This window comes from Scatophagus argus, unplaced genomic scaffold (genome assembly GCF_020382885.2).
Source record: "Scatophagus argus isolate fScaArg1 unplaced genomic scaffold, fScaArg1.pri scaffold_31_ctg1, whole genome shotgun sequence".
In the NCBI taxonomy this organism is placed as follows: Eukaryota; Metazoa; Chordata; class Actinopteri; family Scatophagidae; genus Scatophagus; species Scatophagus argus.
Window position 1 is genome coordinate 27,413 of NW_025421233.1, and position 25,053 is coordinate 52,465.

At 49.4% G+C, this 25,053-nt stretch overlaps 2 protein-coding genes across 2 annotated transcripts; both read right to left on the bottom strand.

Annotated features, from left to right (window-relative positions):
* Positions 1-165: 165 nt before the first annotated feature.
* On the bottom strand, positions 166-4,108 carry LOC124055955. The gene is made up of 7 exons (XM_046382974.1): positions 3,559-4,108; positions 3,253-3,436; positions 2,825-3,048; positions 2,642-2,713; positions 2,378-2,550; positions 1,923-2,174; positions 166-1,446 (listed from the first exon to the last, which is right to left on the bottom strand). Exons 1-7 carry the CDS (start codon positions 4,106-4,108, stop codon positions 166-168), a joined length of 2,736 nt encoding a protein of 911 aa, XP_046238930.1.
* Positions 4,109-4,121: 13 nt separating this feature from the next.
* Positions 4,122-6,701, bottom strand: LOC124055958 (histone-lysine N-methyltransferase KMT5C-like). Its single transcript, XM_046382976.1, has 5 exons — positions 5,708-6,701; positions 5,324-5,358; positions 5,106-5,227; positions 4,624-4,717; positions 4,122-4,511 (listed from the first exon to the last, which is right to left on the bottom strand). The coding sequence occupies exons 1-5, from the start codon at positions 6,699-6,701 to the stop codon at positions 4,377-4,379; spliced, it is 1,380 nt and encodes a 459-aa protein (XP_046238932.1). The 3' UTR covers positions 4,122-4,376.
* Positions 6,702-25,053: the final 18,352 nt, after the last annotated feature.

A 25,053-nucleotide genomic window follows, 5' to 3' on the forward strand; every position in this document is an offset into this window, starting at 1 on the left:
ATCAGGACCCATCAAACTGGAACTGTCAGTCACAGAACAGCCACTGGAAGAACAGTTCTGAGACCTGGGAACAGTGAATAACCAGTGGCAGTATTACACAGGAGACTTCCTGCAGGCCTGATGAACCCACTGAGGTTGGACATGATTCAAATGGGAGGATGGTGACTAGAGGCCTTGAGTTTCAGCAGCAGGCGTGTCATCCGTGCCATCAACCGCCATCTGAGTTTGGGGCTCAGGAAGACTGTCTTGGTTCTCCCCAGCTGGGGTTGCTGGCATATTCTCAGCAGGCGTCTCCTCCACACATTCCAGGGTCATCTGGGTTTCAGGCTCAGGAACACAGACTTCCCTCTCCCCAGCTGGGGTTGCTGGCATATTCTCAGCAGGCGTCTCCTCCACACATTCCAGGGTCATCTGAGTTTCAGGCTCAGGAACACAAACTTGACTCAGCCCGGCTGGGGTTGCTGGTGTGTTCTCAGTAGGCGTATCATCCACCCATTCCAGTGTGAGCTCAGTTAGGGGCTCAGGAAGACTGTCTTGGTTCTCCCCAGCTGGGGTTGCTGGCATATTCTCAGCAGGCGTCTCCTCCACACATTCCAGGGTCATCTGAGTTTCAGGCTCAGGAACACAGACTTCCCTCTCCCCAGTTGGGGTTGCTGGCACATTCTCAGCAGGCATCTCATCCACACATTCCTGTGTAAACAAAGTTTGGAGCTCAGCAACACAGACTTTGGTCACCCCTGCCAGGGTTTCTTTCAACTGTCCTCCTGTCCCAGCTGTCTTCTGTGAGAGGCCGAGGGGTCCCGGCACCCTCCCTGGAGCCTGCTCAACAGGGGGTGCTGGCACACTCTCAACAAAATGTTCATTCTGCCTGTGCAGGGGCTTGCTGAGGAGTGCTGGTGCACCGTCTGGATTCTTCTCAGCACGGGGTACTGGCACACTCTTTCTTTCAGCAAGAGCTACTTTCTCAGAACCTTCCGTCTGGCTTAACAGCGGCTTGGTGGCATACATTTTGTGAAAAAAATAGTCTGCAATGGGTTGCCTCAGTTTCTCAACCTGCACAACACACTTTGAAGGTGTATAAACCTTGGCAACTTCCCACCTCTTCGATTGTTTTTGTTTAAACAACCTCTTTCTTGCTGGATGTGGACATGCCTCATTCTCTGATGATGTAGACATGCCAGAGGTGGAGTTCGGTTGGTCATCATAAACAGGTTGCTCATCATCCGTGCTTGTCTCTGATGTATCACTGAAGACAGGTTCATCGTCAGTCGTGTTTTCTTCAGGTTCAGCAACGGCACTCTGCAAGGCTCTCAGTCTCAGCTGTCGCGTTTTGTAGCTTGTCTCCTTGTCCGGCAGAGAGACATAAAACCGTTCTGCGGTGTGGGGGTCATGGCACATAAACTTAGCCACTGTCTTCCTCTCTTTTTCAGAGAGGTGTTGGTTGGCCTGGAAACCCAAATAAGTGTTTTAAACATTATGCTATGAAAGCAGTCCATTTAGCAACTGTGTCTGAGCAATTTTAATTTAACAGATAACAGCCTCAAAACTATGCGTATACCAATTCCACCTTCCAAATTGTAATCTACGGCTGGATTCCAACTTTGTAATTCAATTTTATTCAAATAGCAGCAAATCATAACAGAAGACACTTGAAGAGCAGGTTTAGGACATACATACATACCTTACAATGTGTGTGTGTGTATATATATATATATATACAATATATATAGGTATATATATATATATATCTACTATATGTAGATATATATATATATATACAATATATAAAGATTGTTTCACACATATAAATACCTGTATTTTTAGATTTATACTTATCTTGTTTTTGTTTATTCTATTTTTATATCTTTCACTTTTCTTTCTGATACCACACATATACCATACTCAATTTGTGGACTTCTTACTTGAGTTGAGACGCTGCTCCGGATCATGTTGAAGGTGACAGAACCCTTCATTCCAGCATCCGTCCAAGCCATCTGGAGGAAGTTCCCAGGCTTCTGAATCTGCTGGCCATTTCTTGCATGGAACACATAGTTGCTGTCCCGGCCTTGCTCGCAGCACTTGCCATTAGTCACGTGTTCGAGCCAACGAAACTCTTCATCGTTGAGGGCAAGCGCGGCTTGACCAAAAGTCCGTACGGTCTTGTGGTCATCCACCTTGGGATATAAAATGCATAGGTGGATAGGTGGACTTTATTTTAACTAACCAATGATCATTGTATGTAGTTTTTGTTAATATGAATGCTTCCTTCATTCATGCCAACTTGAGAATGCTGACTTCAGTAAAGAAATGAACGTCAACTTAAAATATGAATGTTTTTGTTTTTACCCAAATCCAGCATTCCTATATTAATACTAACCAGCACTTGGAACCTCTTGCCATGATTCCACGTCTCAAAGTTGGTGACATTTTCCTTTGTCAGGTGAGTGAACACAACGGATCTGTGTCCAGTGAGCATCGCCAGGTAGCCCATCATGTAGCCCATGACTTTGCCGTGCTCATCCTGCTGACCTCCTTTACAGGATAAGCTTTCTAAATAAAATTCCAAGAAATGTAACAGATTGTTAAGAATGTAAGCTACTGAAGAAGAAAGAATACAATGGAAAAAAACTGTTCTACTTACCAAACAGCGCAGGAATTTTTTTCCTGGCAGTTTTCATGAATTGCTTTTCTTGGGCTCCAAGAAGCTGATTGTCTGTTGAAATAGTGTTACATTAAATGTATTTAGAGAAAGAAATGTAAAAAGTGTAAAATTTGATTTACAGAAAGTAAACAATACCAGACTGGAAGAAGCTCAAAACAATACCTGTCTTATGACGTAAGACTTTCTGCTGATGGACAACAACTTTTTTTCGGATGTCAGCTACAATTCTCTTGAGTTCGTACTGAAGTGCCCTGAAGTCTTTATCTCTGAGTTTGCTAGCCGTGTGGAATGCATTTTCGGTGTGTTTCAGGAAGACGACCACATTTTTCAGCATGTTTGTTATTGTTGAAGGCGCATATCCCTTCTGAGACAGGTACGTTGGCCAACTGGAAAAAGAAAAAGTCAAAAGTGACTAAATCTGACCTCCAGTTACACTCAACATGCCATATTCCAACTTCTAATTTATCATCAAATTAAAAAGATTACAATTTGGAATTTGAACATAAGAACTTATATTTATATTTGAATGTATCTGGCCAACTCTGAAAATTGTCTCTTTTAGGTGAAAACCATACATAAGAAAGACTTACATACGTAACTTGTCCATTTGATTAACGAATCTCAAGTCGTGGGAGATGGCCATGGTGGGCAGCCCAGCAGCCATGTACTCACAAAAGCGAAGACCATGGCTGGCTGATTGCCGTGCATTTTCAATGTCCTTCTTTGCTGTCCGTGACCCCACGCGGAATTTAGCAAAGTCTTTAAGAATTTTTTCTGTAGAACAACACAGTAAACATTACTTGAAAAATCAAAGTTCAAAAGGGAAAAATAATTAATTCTATATGTCTCTTCACTCTCTCACCCAGACTTGAATTGAAAAGGGAAGGAAAACTTACCATAAAGACGATCCCCCTTCTTCCCTTTGCCTATGTGTTCCCCTTTTTGAGCTGAAGTTGGTGGTTTACTGGGTATCCTGTTGGGCGTTCTTTGCTGCGCTGTCAGCAAATGGTTCAATTGATCTAAACGATCTTCCACCTGCTTCAGCCTTGAGGAAAACTCCTGGCAGTGACAGCTGCACGTGCTCACCGATGACCCTGGACCACTCAAAACTTCAGCCTGACCACTCAAAACTTCAGCCTGACCACTCAAGTGCCCTGGCAGGATAAATGAAGAATGTCCACTGTCACTGGACCGGGATGAATGGATGGACCCTGGCAGAGCAGTAGCAAAGAACTCTTTACTCTTTTTCTTTAAAGGGCTAATGGAGGAGGAGGTGTGGGACTCGCAGGTGGGAGGAAATGACAAACTGGTCATTTCACGGGGTTCACTGGAGGAGAATGGCTCTTCATCACTTCTTACAACTTCTTGACCAGGCAGGGGGGTGGAACACCTGTTGACGGGACTGATTCCACTGGACAGAACATCACTGGGGACTGAGTTGCTCATCGGGAGGCTGAGGCATAAGTTGTTTTCCTCCTCCTGGGATTCTGATCCCTCTGGCACCTCCCTAACTTCCTCATCAGTAGGGACTATGGACAGTGGGTCATCCTCTGTAATGTCATAAAACAGATATAAAACTGGAAGCTATGATCCACAGTTCCGAATTTATGTATATATATCATTGTGGTTGCTACACAAAAGCCATAAAAAACTAGCTGCAAGCAACACTGAATGGGCCCTGACACTGTGGCATCCATGTTAGTACCATATTGTATCACGTACCATATTCACGAGCAGCTCCACAGTCCAACGTTGATACCATTGGTATCTCAGGGTTGGACTCCCGCAGTGCAGCAAACCTTTTGACAATTACTGCTCTCTTGGCCTGCCTCATGATTGGTTCTCGTTCCTGTTAACATCAAATATCCTCATATCACACAAATTAAATAAACAAAACACTTGATTTACAACAGATCTTGCACATGTTTTTTGATAAATCAAAACCAACTCAATAAACTTACCTCTGCTGACAAGTTGTGTGACTCTTGTAAGTGCTTATCAAGGCGACAAAGCTTGCTCTTGCCACATATTTGACAGTCCAATTTGTCCTGAGTTCTGTGATGGGAAAAAAATCATGTGAAAGCTGCAGAAAGCACTGAGCAATCCTTTACACCCTAGTACCCATAGGGCCATGTCGCACAATAATCATGTTATGTTGTTGTATGACACGTGGATGACACAATGCAAGTTTCATGTAAATCAGAGGATGTCTGGCAGGTGAGGCTGACTTCTCCTCTGCCCTAGGTGGTGCTGCAACTATGAGTCAATGCTGACAATTGATGCATGTTAAGTGCAAGTCTTTTTTGAGAAGAAAGAATAATAACCAATATAGATACAATAGGGCCTTCACACATTTTTGTGCTCGGGCCTTAAAAATCCAAGCTGATAACATAAGAGGGTATCTATGTATAAATACAAATAACATTGTTTTATTTAATCTTACCGTGCATTCCCATATTGCACGAGAAGGAGGAACTCATCTTTATTGGATACAGTGTGGGACACTTTAAGGTGTTGCTTCAAGTTGGTGTAACTCCGAAAACACAATCCGCATATTTTGTCACCCTGCAGGCAGTTAAAAATAATACACCCAATTATTTATCATGAAAAAACACTGCATCCTCAGAAAATTATCACAAAGTACTCTCTATTTCTACTCACCATCTTGCCAAACAGGTCATTCCAAACACAGATACCTGTGGATTTAGAGGGATTTAAAAAAAGAAAAGTGGTCAAAATGTTGAGCAAGAATTTAACAACTGAGCATATTCAAACAATGAAACTTTTCTTTTGCACCGTTAAAATACCTTTGTGCTCTTTTACAACTTTTAATCACCATGAGCAGCAGTGCAGAGCAGCAACCAAATGACTACATTATGAACCAGTACTACTTGACAGTCGTCTCCAGCTTACGTCATGGTTGTTTGTCTATGTGTTTTTTGTTTGATTTTGTTTGTTTGTTTCATTTTTATGATGATTTAAAACAAAATCCTCATCCTGACACGCATCTTTGACTTAATTTCAAATTTCCAATCTCTCAGTTACCTTCAACTGTGCATATCATTGTACTTCCTTGCTGCCTCTCTGCTGTCTCTTTAGAAACACTTCTCTCTGACTGTGCTGTCAGATTTTCTCCAAGACTCTGCTTGCTCCTTTTTACTTCAAGCTCATTTCCTTCCCTGTCTTCATAGGCCTTCTCTTCTCCCACATTTTGTGCTGAAATGTCTTTCTGGTATCTCTCCCTGAGTTGGTACTTTGGGTGCACGGGGTTCCTTGTGTCTTCAGAGTCAGGCTGCTTCCCTATTTGTCTAAAGAGACCCTCTCCTTTCCTCTCACAGGTGTAGCATTCACACATTTCATTTCTCTCCCCAAAAAAGCACGCACCATAAAAACATGTGATCTCCTCGCCGGGCGAAATAGGTCGGATCACTTCAACAAAGACAACATTCATCTCCCTTGCCAGGAATTTGCAGTTTGGATGGCAGTCATGGTTAATAAATCTCGCAGGCCCGAGCCAGAGCTGATCACATTTTTTGCGTAAGGAATACATCACGCTGAAGTCATTGACTCCAGCCTGAAGCACAGCTTGATCTGAGGCACTAACCTCTACTATGCAGCCCATGAGGACCTTGATACGCTGTCCTGAAAACCAGTGTCTTGTCGAGGTTACCTTTGCTCCATTGGTCTCTGAAGAATATCTGTAAGTGGAATCTATCGTGACACCACTGTCCAGCAGAAAGGCACTGAGGTAACGACAGACATGTTGCCTCAGCAGATCCTGCCGATGGCTTCCCAGGTTGTTAAAATAGTCACCAGCCAGTTTTCCTGCCGTCAGTGCCTCAAATGTTGCATTAAAATCGTGCGTGCGTCGAAAGCTCAGCAGGGTCTCTTTGAGAATGTCCCAACAGTGGATCTCTGGTAAAGGAGTGACATTCATTTTACGGGTGTTGAAACCCAGCAGGGGGTCCAGTACCAAAGCCGTGGTCAGATCATCGGTCCCGCACAGCTCCATAAAATTCATTCTGGTACGTCTATCCATTTCTCCCAACCATCGGCATGCTGGAAGTCTTTAGGAGTCAATGAAAAGTGCTATCAGACTGACAACTTGTAACGAGTGGTTCACTTGCTGTCCTGAAAACCAGTGCCTGCGGTTCCTGTTCTATTCACTTTTCACTGTCTCGCTGGTAAGCCCAGCAGCTTAACTAATCATCTGTTTTGAAATTTATTGGGCTACTGATGACAGCAAAATCCAAGGTCAGTGACAAGAGTAGAAACATACTACTTGTGATGATGAATTAGCTTTAAAAAGAATGTCATTTGTAGCTAGGTGGATAACTAACTTCATATTCCAAATTTTAATCTATTCATCAACTGACATAGATTCAATTTTGGAAATATTCCACATTTTTATCTATATCATAATGTTTTTATGTACCACACACAGTGCAATTAATTTAGCATTTTAAAAAGTTCAAAAGTGCATACAAACACTGATAAATGTGACATTGTGATGTTAGACAGTGAAATAAGGCGAACACAAACAAGTTTCTACACATTTTGTACAAGAAAAATCAATGAATAGACCTCATCCTTACTCACCATATGCTTCATGCTGCTGTAGCTCTTCCTACTGCCTGTTGACAGGTCTACTTCCTGTTGACCTGGAAGTCCAAGTTCTAATCTATGTGCATGTGTTACAGTATATGTTAAAATGTGGAAGCACAATATGGAGTAAATTTTCTACTTCTTTTTACACAGAAACAAGGTTTTAATCTTCCAACTTTTAATCTATCTACAGCAATATATTTGGAAGTTACGTTTTTATTTCTATTTTTTTTTTTTTTTTTTTGTATTTTAATTTTCTCTGACTATTTATAAGTGTGTTTTTAAGCTGAGAATCTGCACAAAATTCCATTATGCTTGAATCTATTTTAACTTAACGACTATGAAATGTTTAAGTATCTATGGCTCCACACTTTCTATCATTTTGTAAAATTCAGTTTATGTGCAGATTGTTTAAACCCATTCCAAAATTTGGAGGGAAGTTAAATGTTGATCCAAGGCTTTCTAATTGTCATCTATTTAAAGTGTTGGCCTGCCATGAAATTTAGGGCCAATTTGAGAACCTTCCTGGTGGGCCAGAGGGACAAAAATTTACATCAGCTATTAGCAAGTTGCATATTGAAGCTGGTTGCACATGTCTACCCACTGTATGGCTAAATGGGATCCAAAAAGACTGAGTGCTCAATCCAAAGTGGTCATTTGACCTGTGGACTTAGGAAGGTCATAATTCCCAAACAGCAAGGGCTAGAGAGTCACAGTTCCTCAAAGCTCAGAGGGAGCAGTATTACATATGTCAAAATCAGACCTGTATCTGAAAGCCAATCTTTCTGCACCTTATGTATTTTTGACTGCAGCCAGGTCTGTGGGATTTGAGGCCTTTCAGGCCATCCTGCTAAAGTGTGTGTGAGAAGCCATCTTGGCCATACTAGGTCGGAGAGCCACAAGCCAGGCATCGTCGGAAAGGTCTCCGTGAGCAGTGCCACGCGGTCTTTGAAGCAAAGCCGCAGGACCTTTCTGTCCGGAGATAGGGGGCGCCAAATGTTCGGATTTTTCACCTCGTTAAGCGCTATATCTTTTTAACGGAAGCAGCGAGGGATGAGGGACGGAGACCGTTGGAAAGCTCTCCTAGAGCACTGTTACATATGTCAGCACCGGCTAGGTGGCGCCCTTCTGGTTCAAACTCTGCCTCAGAAGGAGATAGAGACACGGGCCAGGGTGCGCCTGGAAGGCTTCCATTACAGGAATGCAAAAGAGGGTTAGCATTCTCTTCCCTCAACTACTTCAGGTTTAATGGATGAAAATGCTTACTTCCATATTTAAACCTTTTCATATCTACTGTGTGCTTCCATAATCTAATATATATTAAAGCAGGCAATCCTAGCTGAATTTGTCTCCGTGTTGAGACCCTTCTCAGGGGACCAGACGGACAAAACTTTACACCAGCTATCGGCGGGTTGCCGGCTCTCGGACAGAAGTGGTTGCACATCTCTAGCCCATTGTATGGCTAAAGGAGAGCCAAAAAGAGTGTGTGGGAAAGCCAGTGTGACCTCTTGACCTGTGAATTTAGGAAGGTCATAATTCCAAAACGACAAGGGCCAGGGACATGGGACGAGCTGTTCCCAAAGCCACTGGCAGAACTCTGTAACATATGTCAAAACCAAGCTTGTATCTCAAAGTCAATGTTTCGGTGCCCAGTGGCTTTTTGACTGCAGCCAGGCCTGTGGGATTTGAGGCCTTTCAGGCCATCCTGCTAAAGTGTGTGTGAGAAGCCATCTTGGCCACACTAGGTCGGAGAGCCACAAGCCAGGCATCGTCGGAAAGGTCTCCGTGAGCAGTGCCACGCGGTCTTTGAAGCAAAGCCGCAGGACCTTTCTGTCCGGAGGTAGGGGGCGCCAAATGTTCGGATTTTTCACCTCGTTAAGCGCTATATCTCTTTAACGGAAGCAGCGAGGGATGAGGGACGGAGACCGTTGGAAAGCTCTCCTAGAGCACTGTTACATATGTCAGCACCGGCTAGGTGGCGCCCTTCTGGTTCAAACTCTGCCTCAGAAGGAGATAGAGACACGGGCCAGGGTGCGCCTGGAAGGCCTCCATTACAGGAATGCAAAAGTGGGTTAGCATTCTCTTCCCTCAACTACTTCAGGTTTAATGGATGAAAATGCTTACTTCCATATTTAAACCTTTTCATATCTACTGTGTGCTTCCATAATCTAATATATATTAAAGCAGGCAACCCTAGCTGAATTTGTCTCCGTGTTGAGACCCTTCTCAGGGGACCAGACGGACAAAACTTTACACCAGCTATCGGCGGGTTGCCGGCTCTCGGCCGGAAGTGGTTGCACATCTCTAGCCCATTGTATGGCTAAAGGAGAGCCAAAAAGAGTGTGTGGGAAAGCCAGTGTGACCTCTTGACCTGTGAATTTAGGAAGGTCATAATTCCAAAACGACAAGGGCCAGGGACATGGGACGAGCTGTTCCCAAAGCCACTGGCAGAACTCTGTAACATATGTCAAAACCAAGCTTGTATCTCAAAGTCAATGTTTCGGTGCCCAGTGGCTTTTTGACTGCAGCCAGGCCTGTGGGATTTGAGGCCTTTCAGGCCATCCTGCTAAAGTGTGTGTGAGAAGCCATCTTGGCCATACTAGGTCGGAGAGCCACAAGCCAGGCATCGTCGGAAAGGTCTCCGTGAGCAGTGCCACGCGGTCTTTGAAGCAAAGCCGCAGGACCTTTCTGTCCGGAGGTAGGGGGCGCCAAATGTTCGGATTTTTCACCTCGTTAAGCGCTATATCTTTTTAACGGAAGCAGCGAGGGATGAGGGACGGAGACCGTTGGAAAGCTCTCCAAGAGCACTGTTACATATGTCAGCACCGGCTAGGTGGCGCCCTTCTGGTTCAAACTCTGCCTCAGAAGGAGATAGAGACACGGGCCAGGGTGCGCCTGGAAGGCCTCCATTACAGGAATGCAAAAGTGGGTTAGCATTCTCTTCCCTCAACTACTTCAGGTTTAATGGATGAAAATGCTTACTTCCATATTTAAACCTTTTCATATCTACTGTGTGCTTCCATAATCTAATATATATTAAAGCAGGCAACCCTAGCTGAATTTGTCTCCGTGTTGAGACCCTTCTCGAGGGACCAGACGGACAAAACTTTAGACCAGCTATCGGTGGGTTGCCGGCTCTCAGCCGGAAGTGGTTGTACGTTTCTGGCCCATTGTATGGCTAAAGGAGAGCCAAAAAGACTGTGTGGGAAAGGCAGTGTGACCTCTTGACCTGTGAATTTAAGAAGGCCATAATTTCAAAACGACAAGGGCCAGAGACGTGGGAGTCACAGTTCCTCAAAGCCTGGGGGGAGCAGTATAACATATGTGAAAATCAGACCCGTAGCTCAAACTTCATTTTTCAGCCTCTGAGCAGCTGCTGATTTCAGCAGGCCGCAGCAGAGACAGACCCTTCCCCCGCCTGTCTGAGCGATTCTTCCCAGGGCTATATCTTTGTAAGGGAAGCACCTACGGATGATTCAAAGACATGGTCGGAAAGCTCTCGAAGAATTTTACCACATATGTCAGCCCCAAGTGGGTGTGGCCACTCCTGACCCAACTCTGTAACAAAAGGAGATAGAACCACGGGGTGTGGTCTGCCTGAAAGACCTGGAAGGGTAGAGGGCAGGAGTGCCATTAGTCTCCTCATATACCCAGTCAAGGACCTGATGGATGGCAAAAAGTTCCCCCCATATTTCAGTCTATGGCGTTCCAAATGCTGATCTATGGACTTCAAATTGCCATATATTTATGGCATAATCCCCTTATGAAAATTAAGGCCCCTGCTGAGACCCTTCTCGGGGGACCAGACGGGCAAAACTTTAGACCAGCTATCGGTGGGTTGCCGGCTCTCAGCCGGAAGTGGTTGTACGTTTCTGGCCCATTGTATGGCTAAAGGAGAGCCAAAAAGAGTGTGTGGGAAAGGCAGTGTGACCTCTTGACCTGTGAATTTAAGAAGGCCATAATTTCAAAACGACAAGGGCCAGAGACGTGGGAGTCACAGTTCCTCAAAGCCTGGGGGGAGCAGTATAACATATGTGAAAATCAGACCCGTAGCTCAAACTTCATTTTTCAACCTCTGAGCAGCTGCTGATTTCAGCAGGCTGCAGCAGAGACAGAACCTTCCCCCGCCTGTCTGAGCGATTCTTCCCAGGGCTATATCTTTGTAAGGGAAGCACCTACGGATGATTCAAAGACATGGTCGGAAAGCTCTCGAAGAATTTTACCACATATGTCAGCCCCAAGTGGGTGTGGCCACTCCTGACCCAACTCTGTAACAAAAGGAGATAGAGCCATGGGGTGTGGTCTGCCTGAAAGACCTGGAAGGGTAGAGGGCAGGAGTGTCATTAGTCTCCTCATATACCCAGTCAAGGACCTGATGGATGGCAAAAAGTTCCCCCCATATTTCAGTCTATGGCGTTCCAAATGCTGATCTATGGACTTCAAATTGCCATATATTTATGGCATAATCCCCTTATGAAAATTAAGGCCCCTGCTGAGACCCTTCTCGGGGGACCAGACGGGCAAAACTTTAGACCAGCTATCGGTGGGTTGCCGGCTCTCAGCCGGAAGTGGTTGTACGTTTCTGGCCCATTGTATGGCTAAAGGAGAGCCAAAAAGAGTGTGTGGGAAAGGCAGTGTGACCTCTTGACCTGTGAATTTAAGAAGGCCATAATTTCAAAACGACAAGGGCCAGAGACGTGGGAGTCACAGTTCCTCAAAGCCTGGGGGGAGCAGTATAACATATGTGAAAATCAGACCCGTAGCTCAAACTTCATTTTTCAACCTCTGAGCAGCTGCTGATTTCAGCAGGCTGCAGCAGAGACAGAACCTTCCCCCGCCTGTCTGAGCGATTCTTCCCAGGGCTATATCTTTGTAAGGGAAGCACCTACGGATGATTCAAAGACATGGTCGGAAAGCTCTCGAAGAATTTTACCACATATGTCAGCCCCAAGTGGGTGTGGCCACTCCTGACCCAACTCTGTAACAAAAGGAGATAGAGCCACGGGGTGTGGTCTGCCTGAAAGACCTGGAAGGGTAGAGGGCAGGAGTGCCATTAGTCTCCTCATATACCCAGTCAAGGACCTGATGGATGGCAAAAAGTTCCCCCCATATTTCAGTCTATGGCGTTCCAAATGCTGATCTATGGACTTCAAATTGCCATTTATTTATGGCATAATCCCCTTATGAAAATTAAGGCCCCTGCTGAGACCCTTCTCGGGGGACCAGACGGACAAAACTTTAGACCAGCTATCGGTGGGTTGCCGGCTCTCAGCCGGAAGTGGTTGTACGTTTCTGGCCCATTGTATGGCTAAAGGAGAGCCAAAAAGAGTGTGTGGGAAAGGCAGTGTGACCTCTTGACCTGTGAATTTAAGAAGGCCATAATTTCAAAACGACAAGGGCCAGAGACGTGGGAGTCACAGTTCCTCAAAGCCCGGGGGGAGCAGTATAACATATGTGAAAATCAGACCCGTAGCTCAAACTTCATTTTTCAGCCTCTGAGCAGCTGCTGATTTCAGCAGGCCACAGCAGAGACAGAACCTTCCCCTGCCTGTCTGAGCGATTCTTCCCAGGGCTATATCTTTGTAAGGGAAGCACCTACAGATGATTCAAAGACATGGTCGGAAAGCTCTCGAAGAATTTTACCACATATGTCAGCCCCAAGTGGGTGTGGCCACTCCTGACCCAACTCTGTAACAAAAGGAGATAGAGCCACGGGGTGTGGTCTGCCTGAAAGACCTGGAAGGGTAGAGGGCAGGAGTGCCATTAGTCTCCTCATATACCCAGTCAAGGACCTGATGGATGACAAAAAGTTCCCCCCATATTTCAGTCTATGGCGTTCCAAATGCTGATCTATGGACTTCAAATTGCCATATATTTATGGCATAATCCCCTTATGAAAATTAAGGCCCCTGCTGAGACCCTTCTCGGGGGACCAGACGGACAAAACTTTAGACCAGCTATCGGTGGGTTGCCGGCTCTCAGCCGGAAGTGGTTGTACGTTTCTGGCCCAATGTATGGCTAAAGGAGAGCCAAAAAGAGTGTGTGGGAAAGGCAGTGTGACCTCTTGACCTGTGAATTTAAGAAGGCCATAATTTCAAAACGACAAGGGCCAGAGACGTGGGAGTCACAGTTCCTCAAAGCCTGGGGGGAGCAGTATAACATATGTCAAAATCAGACCCGTAGCTCAAACTTCATTTTTCAGCCTCTGAGCAGCTGCTGATTTCAGCAGGCCACAGCAGAGACAGAACCTTCCCCTGCCTGTCTGAGCGATTCTTCCCAGGGCTATATCTTTGTAAGGGAAGCACCTACGGATGATTCAAAGACATGGTCGGAAAGCTCTCGAAGAATTTTACCACATATGTCAGCCCCAAGTGGGTGTGGCCACTCCTGACCCAACTCTGTAACAAAAGGAGATAGAGCCACGGGGTGTGGTCTGCCTGAAAGACCTGGAAGGGTAGAGGGCAGGAGTGCCATTAGTCTCCTCATATACCCAGTCAAGGACCTGATGGATGGCAAAAAGTTCCCCCCATATTTCAGTCTATGGCGTTCCAAATGCTGATCTATGGACTTCAAATTGCCATATATTTATGGCATAATCCCCTGCTGAGACCCTTCTCGGGGGACCAGACGGACAAAACTTTAGACTAGCTATCGGTGGGTTGCCGGCTCTCAGCCGGAAGTGGTTGTACGTTTCTGGCCCATTGTATGGCTAAAGGAGAGCCAAAAAGAGTGTGTGGGAAAGGCAGTCTCTGAGCAGCTGCTGATTTCAGCAGCCCTCAGCAGAGACAGACCCATCCCCCGCCTGTCTGAGCGATTCTTCCCAGGGCTATATCTTTGTAAGGGAAGCACCTACGGAAGATTCAAAGACATCGTCGGAAAGCTCTCGAAGAATTTTACCACATATGTCAGCCCCAAGTGGGTGTGGCCACTCCTGACCCAACTCTGTAACAAAAGGAGATAGAGCCACGAGGTGTGGTCTGCCCACTCTCCCTGCCTGCCTGCCTGACCCTCACTGCTTCACACTCTCCCTGCCCCACTCTCCCTGCCTGCCTGCCTGCCTGCCTGCCTGCCTGCCTCTCACTGCCTCACCGCCTGCCTGCCTGCCTGCCTGCCTGCCTCTCACTGCCTCACACTCTCCCTGCCCCACTCTCCCTGCCTGCCTGCCTGCCTGCCTGCCTGCCTGCCTGCCTGCCTCTCACTGCCTCACCGCCTGTCTGCCTGCCTGCCTCTCACTGCCTCACACTCTCCCTGCCCCACTCTCCCTGCCTGCCTGCCTGCCTGCCTGCCTCTCACTGCCTCACCGCCTGCCTGCCGGCCTGCCTGCCTGCCTGCCTGCCTCTCACTGCCCCTCACTGCCTCACACTCTCCCTGCCTCACACTCTCCCTGCCTGCCTGCCTGCCTGCCTGCCTGCCTCTCACTGCCTCTCACTGCCTCACACTCTCCCTGCCTGCCTGCCTGCCTGCCTCTCACTGCCTCACCCCCTGCCTGCCTGCCTGCCTCTCACTGCCTCACACTCTCCCTGCCCCACTCTCCCTGCCTGCCTGCCTGCCTGCCTGCCTCACACTCTCCCTGGCCCTTATCCTAACACTCTCCCTGGTCCGCTCTCCCTGCCTGCCTACCTGCCTCTCACTGCCTCACCGCCTGCCTGCCGGCCTGCCTGCCTGCCTCTCACTGCCTCACACTCTCCCTGGCCCTTATCCTAACACTCTCCCTGGCCCACTCTCCCTGCCTGCCTGCCTCTCACTGCCTCACTCCCTCACCGCCTGCCTGCCTGCCTGCCTCCCTGCCTGCCTCCCTCTCACTGCCTCACACTCTCCCTGGCCCTTATCCTAACACTCAGAATCAGAAGCAGAGTCAGAATCAGAATTTCTTTATTTATCCCTGGAGGAAAATTCTTGGAGGGAAACTCCAACCCTAACCCTAAACCCTAACCCAGCCTGCCTCTCACTGCCTCACCGCCTGCCAGCCTGCCTCTCACTGCCTCACACTCTCCCTGCCCCACTCTCCCTGCCTGCCTGCCTGCCTCTCACTGCCTCACACTCTCCCTGGTCCACTCTCCCTGCCTGCCTGCCTGCCTGCCTGCCTGCCTCTCACTGCCTCACCGCCTGCCTGCCTGCCTGCCTGCCTGCCTGCCTCTCACTGCCTCACACTCTCCCTGGCCCACTCTCCCTGCCTGCCTGCCTCTCACTGCCTCACACTCTCCCTGGTCCACTCTCCCTGCCTGCCTGCCTGCCTCTCACTGCCTCACACTCTCCCTGCCACTCTCCCTGCCTGCCTGCCTGCCTGCCTGCCTCTCACTGCCTCACACTCTCCCGCCTGCCTGCCTGCCTGCCTGCCTGCCTCTCACTGCCTCACACTCTCCCTGCCCCACTCTCCCTGCCTGCCTGCCTGCCTGCCTGCCTCTCACTGCCTCACCGCCTGTCTGCCTGCCTGCCTCTCACTGCCTCACACTCTCCCTGCCCCACTCTCCCTGCCTGCCTTCCTGCCTGTCTGCCTGCCTGCCTCACACTCTCCCTGGCCCTTATCCTAACACTCTCCCTGGTCCGCTCTCCCTGCCTGCCTGCCTGCCTCTCACTGCCTCTCACTGCCTCTCACTGCCTCTCCCTGCCTCACACTCTCCCTGCCTCACACTCTGCCTGCCTGCCTGCCTGCCTGCCTCTCACTGCCTCACCGCCTGCCTGCCGCCTGCCTGCCTGCCTGCCTGCCTGCCTCTCACTGCCTCTCACTGCCTCACACTCTCCCTGCCTCACACTCTCCCTGCCTGCCTGCCTGCCTGCCTGCCTCTCACTGCCTCTCACTGCCTCACACTCTCACTGCCTCACACTCTCCCTGCCTGCCTGCCTCTCACTGCCTCACCGCCTGCCTGCCTGCCTGCCTCTCACTGCCTCACACTCTCCCTGCCCCACTCTCCCTGCCTGCCTGCCTGCCTGCCTGCCTCACACTCTCCCTGGCCCTTATCCTAACACTCTCCCTGGTCCGCTCTCCCTGCCTGCCTGCCTGCCTCTCACTGCCTCACCGCCTGCCTGCCGGCCTGCCTGCCTGCCTCTCACTGCCTCACACTCTCCCTGGCCCTTATCCTAACACTCTCCCTGGCCCACTCTCCCTGCCTGCCTGCCTCTCACTGCCTCACTCCCTCACCGCCTGCCTGCCTGCCTCCCTGCCTGCCTCCCTCTCACTGCCTCACACTCTCCCTGGCCCTTATCCTAACACTCTCCCTGGCCCACTCTCCCTGCCTGCCTGCCTCTCACTGCCTCACTCCCTCACCGCCTGCCTGCCTGCCTCCCTGCCTGCCTCCCTCTCACTGCCTCACACTCTCCCTGGCCCTTATCCTAACACTCTCCCTGGTCCGCTCTCCCTGCCTGCCTGCCTGCCTCTCACTGCCTCACCGCCTGCCTGCCGGCCTGCCTGCCTGCCTCTCACTGCCTCACACTCTCCCTGGCCCTTATCCTAACACTCTCCCTGGCCCACTCTCCCTGCCTGCCTGCCTCTCACTGCCTCACTCCCTCACCGCCTGCCTGCCTGCCTGCCTCCCTGCCTGCCTCCCTCTCACTGCCTCACACTCTCCCTGGCCCTTATCCTAACACTCAGAATCAGAAGCAGAGTCAGAATCAGAATTTCTTTATTTATCCCTGGAGGAAAATTCTTGGAGGGAAACTCCAACCCTAACCCTAAACCCTAACCCAGCCTGCCTCTCACTGCCTCACCGCCTGCCAGCCTGCCTGCCTGCCTCTCACTGCCTCACACTCTCCCTGCCCCACTCTCCCTGCCTGCCTGCCTGCCTCTCACTGCCTCACACTCTCCCTGGTCCACTCTCCCTGCCTGCCTGCCTGCCTGCCTGCCTGCCTGCCTCTCACTGCCTCACCGCCTGCCTGCCTCTCACTGCCTCACACTCTCCCTGACCCACTCTCCCTGCCTGCCTGCCTCTCACTGCCTCACACTCTCCCTGGTCCACTCTCCCTGCCTGCCTGCCTGCCTCTCACTGCCTCACACTCTCCCTGGCCCACTCTCCCTGCCTGCCTGCCTCTCACTGCCTCACCGCCTGCCTGCCTGCCTACCTGCCTGCCTCTCACTGCCTCACACTCTCCCTGCCCCACTCTCCCTGCCTGCCTGCCTGCCTGCCTCTCACTGCCTCACCGCCTGCCTGCCTGCCTGCCTCTCACTGCCTCACACTCTCCCTGCCCCACTCTCCCTGCCTGCCTTCCTGCCTGCCTGCCTGCCTGCCTGCCTCACACTCTTCCTGGCCCTTATCCTAACACTCTCCCTAGTCCGCTCTCCCTGCCTGCCTGCCTGCCTACCTGACTGCCTCTCACTGCCTCACACTCTCCCTGCCCCACTCTCCCTGCCTGCCTGCCTGCCTGCCTGCCTCACACTCTCCCTGGCCCTTATCCTAACACTCTCCCTGGTCCGCTCTCCCTGCCTGCCTGCCTGCCTCTCACTGCCTCACCGCCTGCCTGCCGGCCTGCCTGCCTGCCTCTCACTGCCTCACACTCTCCCTGGCCCTTATCCTAACACTCTCCCTGGCCCACTCTCCCTGCCTGCCTGCCTCTCACTGCCTCACTCCCTCACCGCCTGCCTGCCTGCCTCCCTGCCTGCCTCCCTCTCACTGCCTCACACTCTCCCTGGCCCTTATCCTAACACTCAGAATCAGAAGCAGAGTCAGAATCAGAATTTCTTTATTTATCCCTGGAGGAAAATTCTTGGAGGGAAACTCCAACCCTAACCCTAAACCCTAACCCAGCCTGCCTCTCACTGCCTCACCGCCTGCCAGCCTGCCTGCCTGCCTCTCACTGCCTCACACTCTCCCTGCCCCACTCTCCCTGCCTGCCTGCCTGCCTCTCACTGCCTCACACTCTCCCTGGTCCACTCTCCCTGCCTGCCTGCCTGCCTGCCTGCCTCTCACTGCCTCACCGCCTGCCTGCCTCTCACTGCCTCACACTCTCCCTGGCCCACTCTCCCTGCCTGCCTGCCTCTCACTGCCTCACACTCTCCCTGGTCCACTCTCCCTGCCTGCCTGCCTGCCTCTCACTGCCTCACACTCTCCCTGGCCCACTCTCCCTGCCTGCCTGCCTCTCACTGCCTCACCGCCTGCCTGCCTGCCTGCCTGCCTGCCTCTCACTGCCTCACACTCTCCCTGCCCCACTCTCCCTGCCTGCCTGCCTGCCTGCCTGCCTGCCTCTCACTGCCTCACCGCCTGCCTGCCTGCCTGCCTCTCACTGCCTCACACTCTCCCTGCCCCACTCTCCCTGCCTGCCTTCCTGCCTGCCTGCCTGCCTGCCTGCCTCACACTCTTCCTGGCCCTTATCCTAACACTCTCCCTAGTCCGCTCTCCCTGCCTGCCTGCCTGCCTACCTGACTGCCTCTCACTGCCTCACACTCTCCCTGCCCCACTCTCCCTGCCTGCCTGCCTGCCTGCCTGCCTCACACTCTTCCTGGCCCTTATCCTAACACTCTCCCTAGTCCGCTCTCCCTGCCTGCCTGCCTGCCTACCTGACTGCCTCTCACTGCCTCACACTCTCCCTGCCCCACTCTCCCTGCCTGCCTGCCTGCCTGCCTGCCTCACACTCTCCCTGGCCCTTATCCTAACACTCTCCCTGGTCCGCTCTCCCTGCCTGCCTGCCTGCCTCTCACTGCCTCACACTCTCCCTGGCCCTTATCCTAACACTCTCCCTGGCCCACTCTCCCTGCCTGCCTGCCTCTCACTGCCTCACTCCCTCACCGCCTGCCTGCCTGCCTGCCTGCCTGCCTGCCTGCCTTCCTGCCTGCCTCCCTCTCACTGCCTCACACTCTCCCTGGCCCTTATCCTAACACTCAGAATCAGAACCAGAATCAGAATCAGAATTCCTTTATTTATCCCTGGAGGAAAATTCTTGGAGGGAAACTCCAATCCTAACCCTAAAGCCTAACCCTGCCTGCCTCTCACTGCCTCACCGCCTGCCTGCCTGCCTGCCTGCCTGCCTCTCACTGCCTCACACTCTCCCTGCCTGCCTGCCTGCCTGCCTCTCACTGCCTCACACTCTCCCTGGCCCACTCTCCCTGCCTGCCTGCCTGCCTGCCTGCCTGCCTGCCTCTCACTCCCTCACCGCCTGCCTGCCTGCCTGCCTGCCTGCCTGCCTGCCTCCCTCTCACTGCATCACACTCTCCCTGGCCCTTATCCTAACACTCAGAATCAGAACCAGAATCAGAATCAGAATCAGAATTCCTTTATTTATCCCTGGAGGGAAATTCTTGGAGGGACACTCTCCCTGCCTGCCTGCCTGCCTCTCACTGCCTCACCGCCTGCCTGCCTGCCTGCCTGCCTGCCTCTCACTGCCTCACACTCTCCCTGCCTGCCTGCCTGCCTGCCTGCCTCACACTCTCCCTGGCCCACTCTCCCTGCCTGCCCGCCTGCCTGCCTGCCTGCCTCTCACTGCCTCACCGCCTGTCTGCCTGCCTGCCTGCCTGACCCTCACTGCCTCACCGCCTGCCTGCCTGCCTGCCTGACCCTCACTGCCTCACACTCTCCATGGCCCACTCTCACTGCCTCACCGCCTGCCTGCCTGCCTGCCTGACCCTCACTGCCTCACACTCTCCATGGCCCACTCTCCCTGCCTGCCTGCATGCCTGCATGCCTGACCCTCACTGCCTCACACTCTCCATGGCCCACTCTCACTGCCTCACCGCCTGCCTGCCTGCCTGCCTGACCCTCACTGCCTCACACTCTCCCTGGCCCTTATCCTAACACTCTCCCTGCCCCACTCTCCCTGCCTGCCTGCCTGTCTGCCTCTCACTGCCTCACCGCTTGCCTGACCCTCACTGCCTCACCGCCTGCCTGCCTGCCTGCCTGACCTTCACTGCCTCACACTCTCCCTGCCCCACTCTCCCTGCCTGCCTGCCTGCCTGCCTGCCTGCCTGACCCTCACTGCCTCACACTCTCCCTGGCCCACTCTGCCTGCCTGCCTGCCTGCCTGCCTGACCCTCACTGCCTCACACTCTCCCTGGCCCTGCCTGCCTGCCTGCCTGCCTGCCTGCCTGCCTGCCTGACCCTCACTGCCTCACACTCTCCCTGGCCCACTCTCCCTGCCTGCCTGCCTGCCTGACCCTCACTGCCTCACACTCTCCCTGCCCCACTCTCCCTTCCTGCCTGCCTGCCTGCCTCACACTCTCCCTGGCCCTTATCCTAACACTCTCCCTGCCCCACTCTCCCTGCCTGCCTGCCTGTCTGCCTCTCACTGCCTCACCGCCTGTCTGCCTGCCTGCCTGCCTGACCCTCACTGCCTCACCGCCTGCCTGCCTGACCCTCACTGCCTCACACTCTCCATGGCCCACTCTCCCTGCCTGCCTGCCTGCCTGCCTGCCTGCCTGCCTGCCTGCCTGACCCTCACTGCCTCACACTCTCCCTGGCCCACTCTCCCTGCCTGCCTGCCTGCCTGCCTGATCCTCACTGCCTCACACTCTCCCTGGCCCTGCCTGCCTGCCTGCCTGCCTGCCTGACCCTCACTGCCTCACACTCTCCCTGGCCCACTCTCCCTGCCTGCCTGCCTGCCTGACCCTCACTGCCTCACACTCTCCCTGGCCCACTCTCCCTCCCTCCCTCCCACCCTGCCTTTATTGTCATTGTTCAAGCATAACGAAATTTTGTGAAGATTCTCGGCTTAAAAGCACACTTTTTTCACCAGGTGTGAGGTGTTCACTGACCAGGAGAGGTCAGAGGAAATGTGGATGCTCAGATTTTAGCACACTAAAAAAGAGGATTCAAGGATTCAAGGAACTTTATTGTCATACCAGCTCACATTCACATGTTTATGGTACAAAATTAGGACTCAGGTCCCGGGAGCAGCAAATGGACTAAAAAAATATAAAGTAGGAGGTAACATAGAATATAAGCTAAACAGAAAATAGAATATAAAAGAATATAAAACTAGACATTTAAATAAGCTCAACAAAAACTTAAACACAGGCTTGTCCATACTTGGTTGTAGGACCTCAAACAAGACATCTTCAAAAAGTCTTCTGTATATCCAAAGGGTTCCCTGAGAAACAAGAGAATTTGTTCAATACAGTGCAAAAAACTGGGTCAGAAAGATCCTATATGATCTTGTGCATGCTATACATTTATAACATGTGATTTCAGTTTAAGAAAGCATTAAAAATGGTAAAATATGACATTGTAGCTTAAATTAGGCAAAGGTAAAATTTTAATGTTATATACATTGAAACTTGGAAATAGCAATAAAGTTAGGCAAAAATACCAATTTATTATTATATACATTAAAATTTGGAAATAGAAATAAAGTTAGGCCAAAAATGCCAATTTACTGTCATATACGTTGAAACTTGGAAGTGGCAAAACTTGGAATTGGAAGGTGGAATGTTGGAATGGTGGAGTACCACTACCACCTAGTGGCCACTTCCAACTTCCAAAAACCCACTTCCAAATTCCAACTTCCAACTTCCAGCCTCAATATTAGCAGATTGAAAAGTGGGTTGGAATTATGGAAACACCCAATTTCTAATTGACGCGCCATTCAAAAACCCTATCCCCTTAGTCTAACCCTAACCCTAACCCTAACCCTAACCCTAACCCCTAACCCTAACCCTAACCCCAATTCCTGTGGTGAAGGTAACAACCCACACACACAACCCTAACCCTAAGTGGCATATTTTCACCCGCGCTAACACTAACCCTAATGGAGTATCCTCAAAGAACCAAGTGCAAAACAGGTTACTAACCCTAACACACACACAGACACACACTCACACACACACACACACACAGACACACACTCACACACACACACACACACAGACACACACTCACACACACAAAGACACACACTCACACAGAGACACACACAAAGACACACACTCACACAGAGACACACACAGACACACACGCACACTCACACACACACTCAGCCATAGAAACAAACCAAGATTTGGAATTTGCTGTATCTCTGGAACTGTATGTCGTACAACCTCGGGGGTGGTACCGTTGGAAAGGGCGTGGCCACATTTGGGGGGGTAGGACTTAGTTTCATCTCTCTACCACCTTCCTAGCCCAAGTTATTCCAGTAAAACTGGGATGGCAAATTTTGCCATCCTGCTTTTATCCCCTTAGTCTAACCCTAACCCTAACCCTAACCCTAACCCTACCCTAACCCTAACCCTAACCCTATCCTGCATATGTCTGATGAAGAAAGCAGTCTGTAACCATGTTTCCAACTGAATTATAGTCAGATTTACAAAAACAGCGTTCTCTCGCTGAGATAAGGCCAAAATGAACAAGTAGTGTGTGTAGCTGCTAAACTTCACAATAAACACATCAAAGCATTAACTACGTCATATTTTCTCAATCCTGCATATGTCTGATGAAGAAAGCAGTCTGTAACCATGTTTAGAAGTGAACTGCAGCCAGATTTACAAAAACAGCGTTCTCTCGCTGAGATAAGGCCAAAATGAACAAGTAGTGTGTGTAGCTGCTAAACTTCACAATAAACACATCAAAGCATTAACTACGTCATATTTTCTCAATCCTGCATATGTCTGATGAAGAAAGCAGTCTGTAACCATGTTTCCAACTGAATTATAGTCAGATTTACAAAAACAGCGTTCTCTCGCTGAGATAAGGCCAAAATGAACAAGTAGTGTGTGTAGCTGCTAAACTTCACAATAAACACATCAAAGCATTAACTACGTCATATTTTCTCAATTCTGCATATGTCTGATGAAGAAAGCAGTCTGTAACCATGTTTCCAACTGAATTATAGTCAGATTTACAAAAACAGCGTTCTCTCGCTGAGATAAGGCCAAAATGAACAAGTAGTGTGTGTAGCTGCTAAACTTCACAATAAACACATCAAACCATTAAAAACTTGCTATTTTCTCAATCCTGCATATGTCTGATGACGAAAGCAGTCTGTAACCATGTTTAGAAGTGAACTGCAGCCAGATTTACAAAAACAGCGTTCTCTCGCTGAGATAAGGCCAAAATGAACAAGTAGTGTGTGTAGCTGCTAAACTTCACAATAAACACATCAAACCATTAAAAACTTGCTATTTTCTCAATCCTGCATATGTCTGATGACGAAAGCAGTCTGTAACTATGTTTAGAAGTGAACTGCAGCCAGATTTACAAAAACAGCGTTCTCTCGCTGAGATAAGGCCAAAATGAACAAGTAGTGTGTGTAGCTGCTAAACTTCACAATAAACACATCAAAGCATTAACTACGTCATATTTTCTCAATCCTGCATATGTCTGATGAAGAAAGCAGTCTGTAACCATGTTTCCAACTGAATTATAGTCAGATTTACAAAAACAGCGTTCTCTCGCTGAGATAAGGCCAAAATGAACAAGTAGTGTGTGTAGCTGCTAAACTTCACAATAAACACATCAAAGCATTAACTACGTCATATTTTCTCAATCCTGCATATGTCTGATGAAGAAAGCAGTCTGTAACCATGTTTCCAACTGAATTATAGTCAGATTTACAAAAACAGCGTTCTCTCGCTGAGATAAGGCCAAAATGAACAAGTAGTGTGTGTAGCTGCTAAACTTCACAATAAACACATCAAACCATTAAAAACTTGCTATTTTCTCAATCCTGCATATGTCTGATGAAGAAAGCAGTCTGTAACCATGTTTAGAAGTGAACTGCAGCCAGATTTACAAAAACAGCGTTCTCTCGCTGAGATAAGGCCAAAATGAACAAGTAGTGTGTGTAGCTGCTAAACTTCACAATAAACACATCAAAGCATTAACTACGTCATATTTTCTCAATCCTGCATATGTCTGATGAAGAAAGCAGTCTGTAACCATGTTTCCAACTGAATTATAGTCAGATTTACAAAAACAGCGTTCTCTCGCTGAGATAAGGCCAAAATGAACAAGTAGTGTGTGTAGCTGCTAAACTTCACAATAAACACATCAAAGCATTAAGAACGTCATATTTTCTCAATCCTGCATATGTCTGATGAAGAAAGCAGTCTGTAACCATGTTTCCAACTGAATTATAGTCAGATTTACAAAAACAGCGTTCTCTCGCTGAGATAAGGCCAAAATGAACAAGTAGTGTGTGTAGCTGCTAAACTTCACAATAAACACATCAAAGCATTAACTACGTCATATTTTCTCAATCCTGCATATGTCTGATGAAGAAAGCAGTCTGTAACCATGTTTAGAAGTGAACTGCAGCCAGATTTACAAAAACAGCGTTCTCTCGCTGAGATAAGGCCAAAATGAACAAGTAGTGTGTGTAGCTGCTAAACTTCACAATAAACACATCAAAGCATTAACTACGTCATATTTTCTCAATCCTGCATATGTCTGATGAAGAAAGCAGTCTGTAACCATGTTTAGAAGTGAACTGCAGCCAGATTTACAAAAACAGCGTTCTCTCACTGAGATAAGGCCAAAATGAACAAGTAGTGTGTGTAGCTGCTAAACTTCACAATAAACACATCAAAGCATTAACTACGTCATATTTTCTCAATCCTGCATATGTCTGATGAAGAAAGCAGTCTGTAACCATGTTTCCAACTGAATTATAGTCAGATTTACAAAAACAGCGTTCTCTCGCTGAGATAAGGCCAAAATGAACAAGTAGTGTGTGTAGCTGCTAAACTTCACAATAAACACATCAAAGCATTAACTACGTCATATTTTCTCAATCCTGCATATGTCTGATGAAGAAAGCAGTCTGTAACCATGTTTAGAAGTGAATTATAGTCAGATTTACAAAAACAGCGTTCTCTCGCTGAGATAAGGCCAAAATGAACAAGTAGTGTGTGTAGCTGCTAAACTTCACAA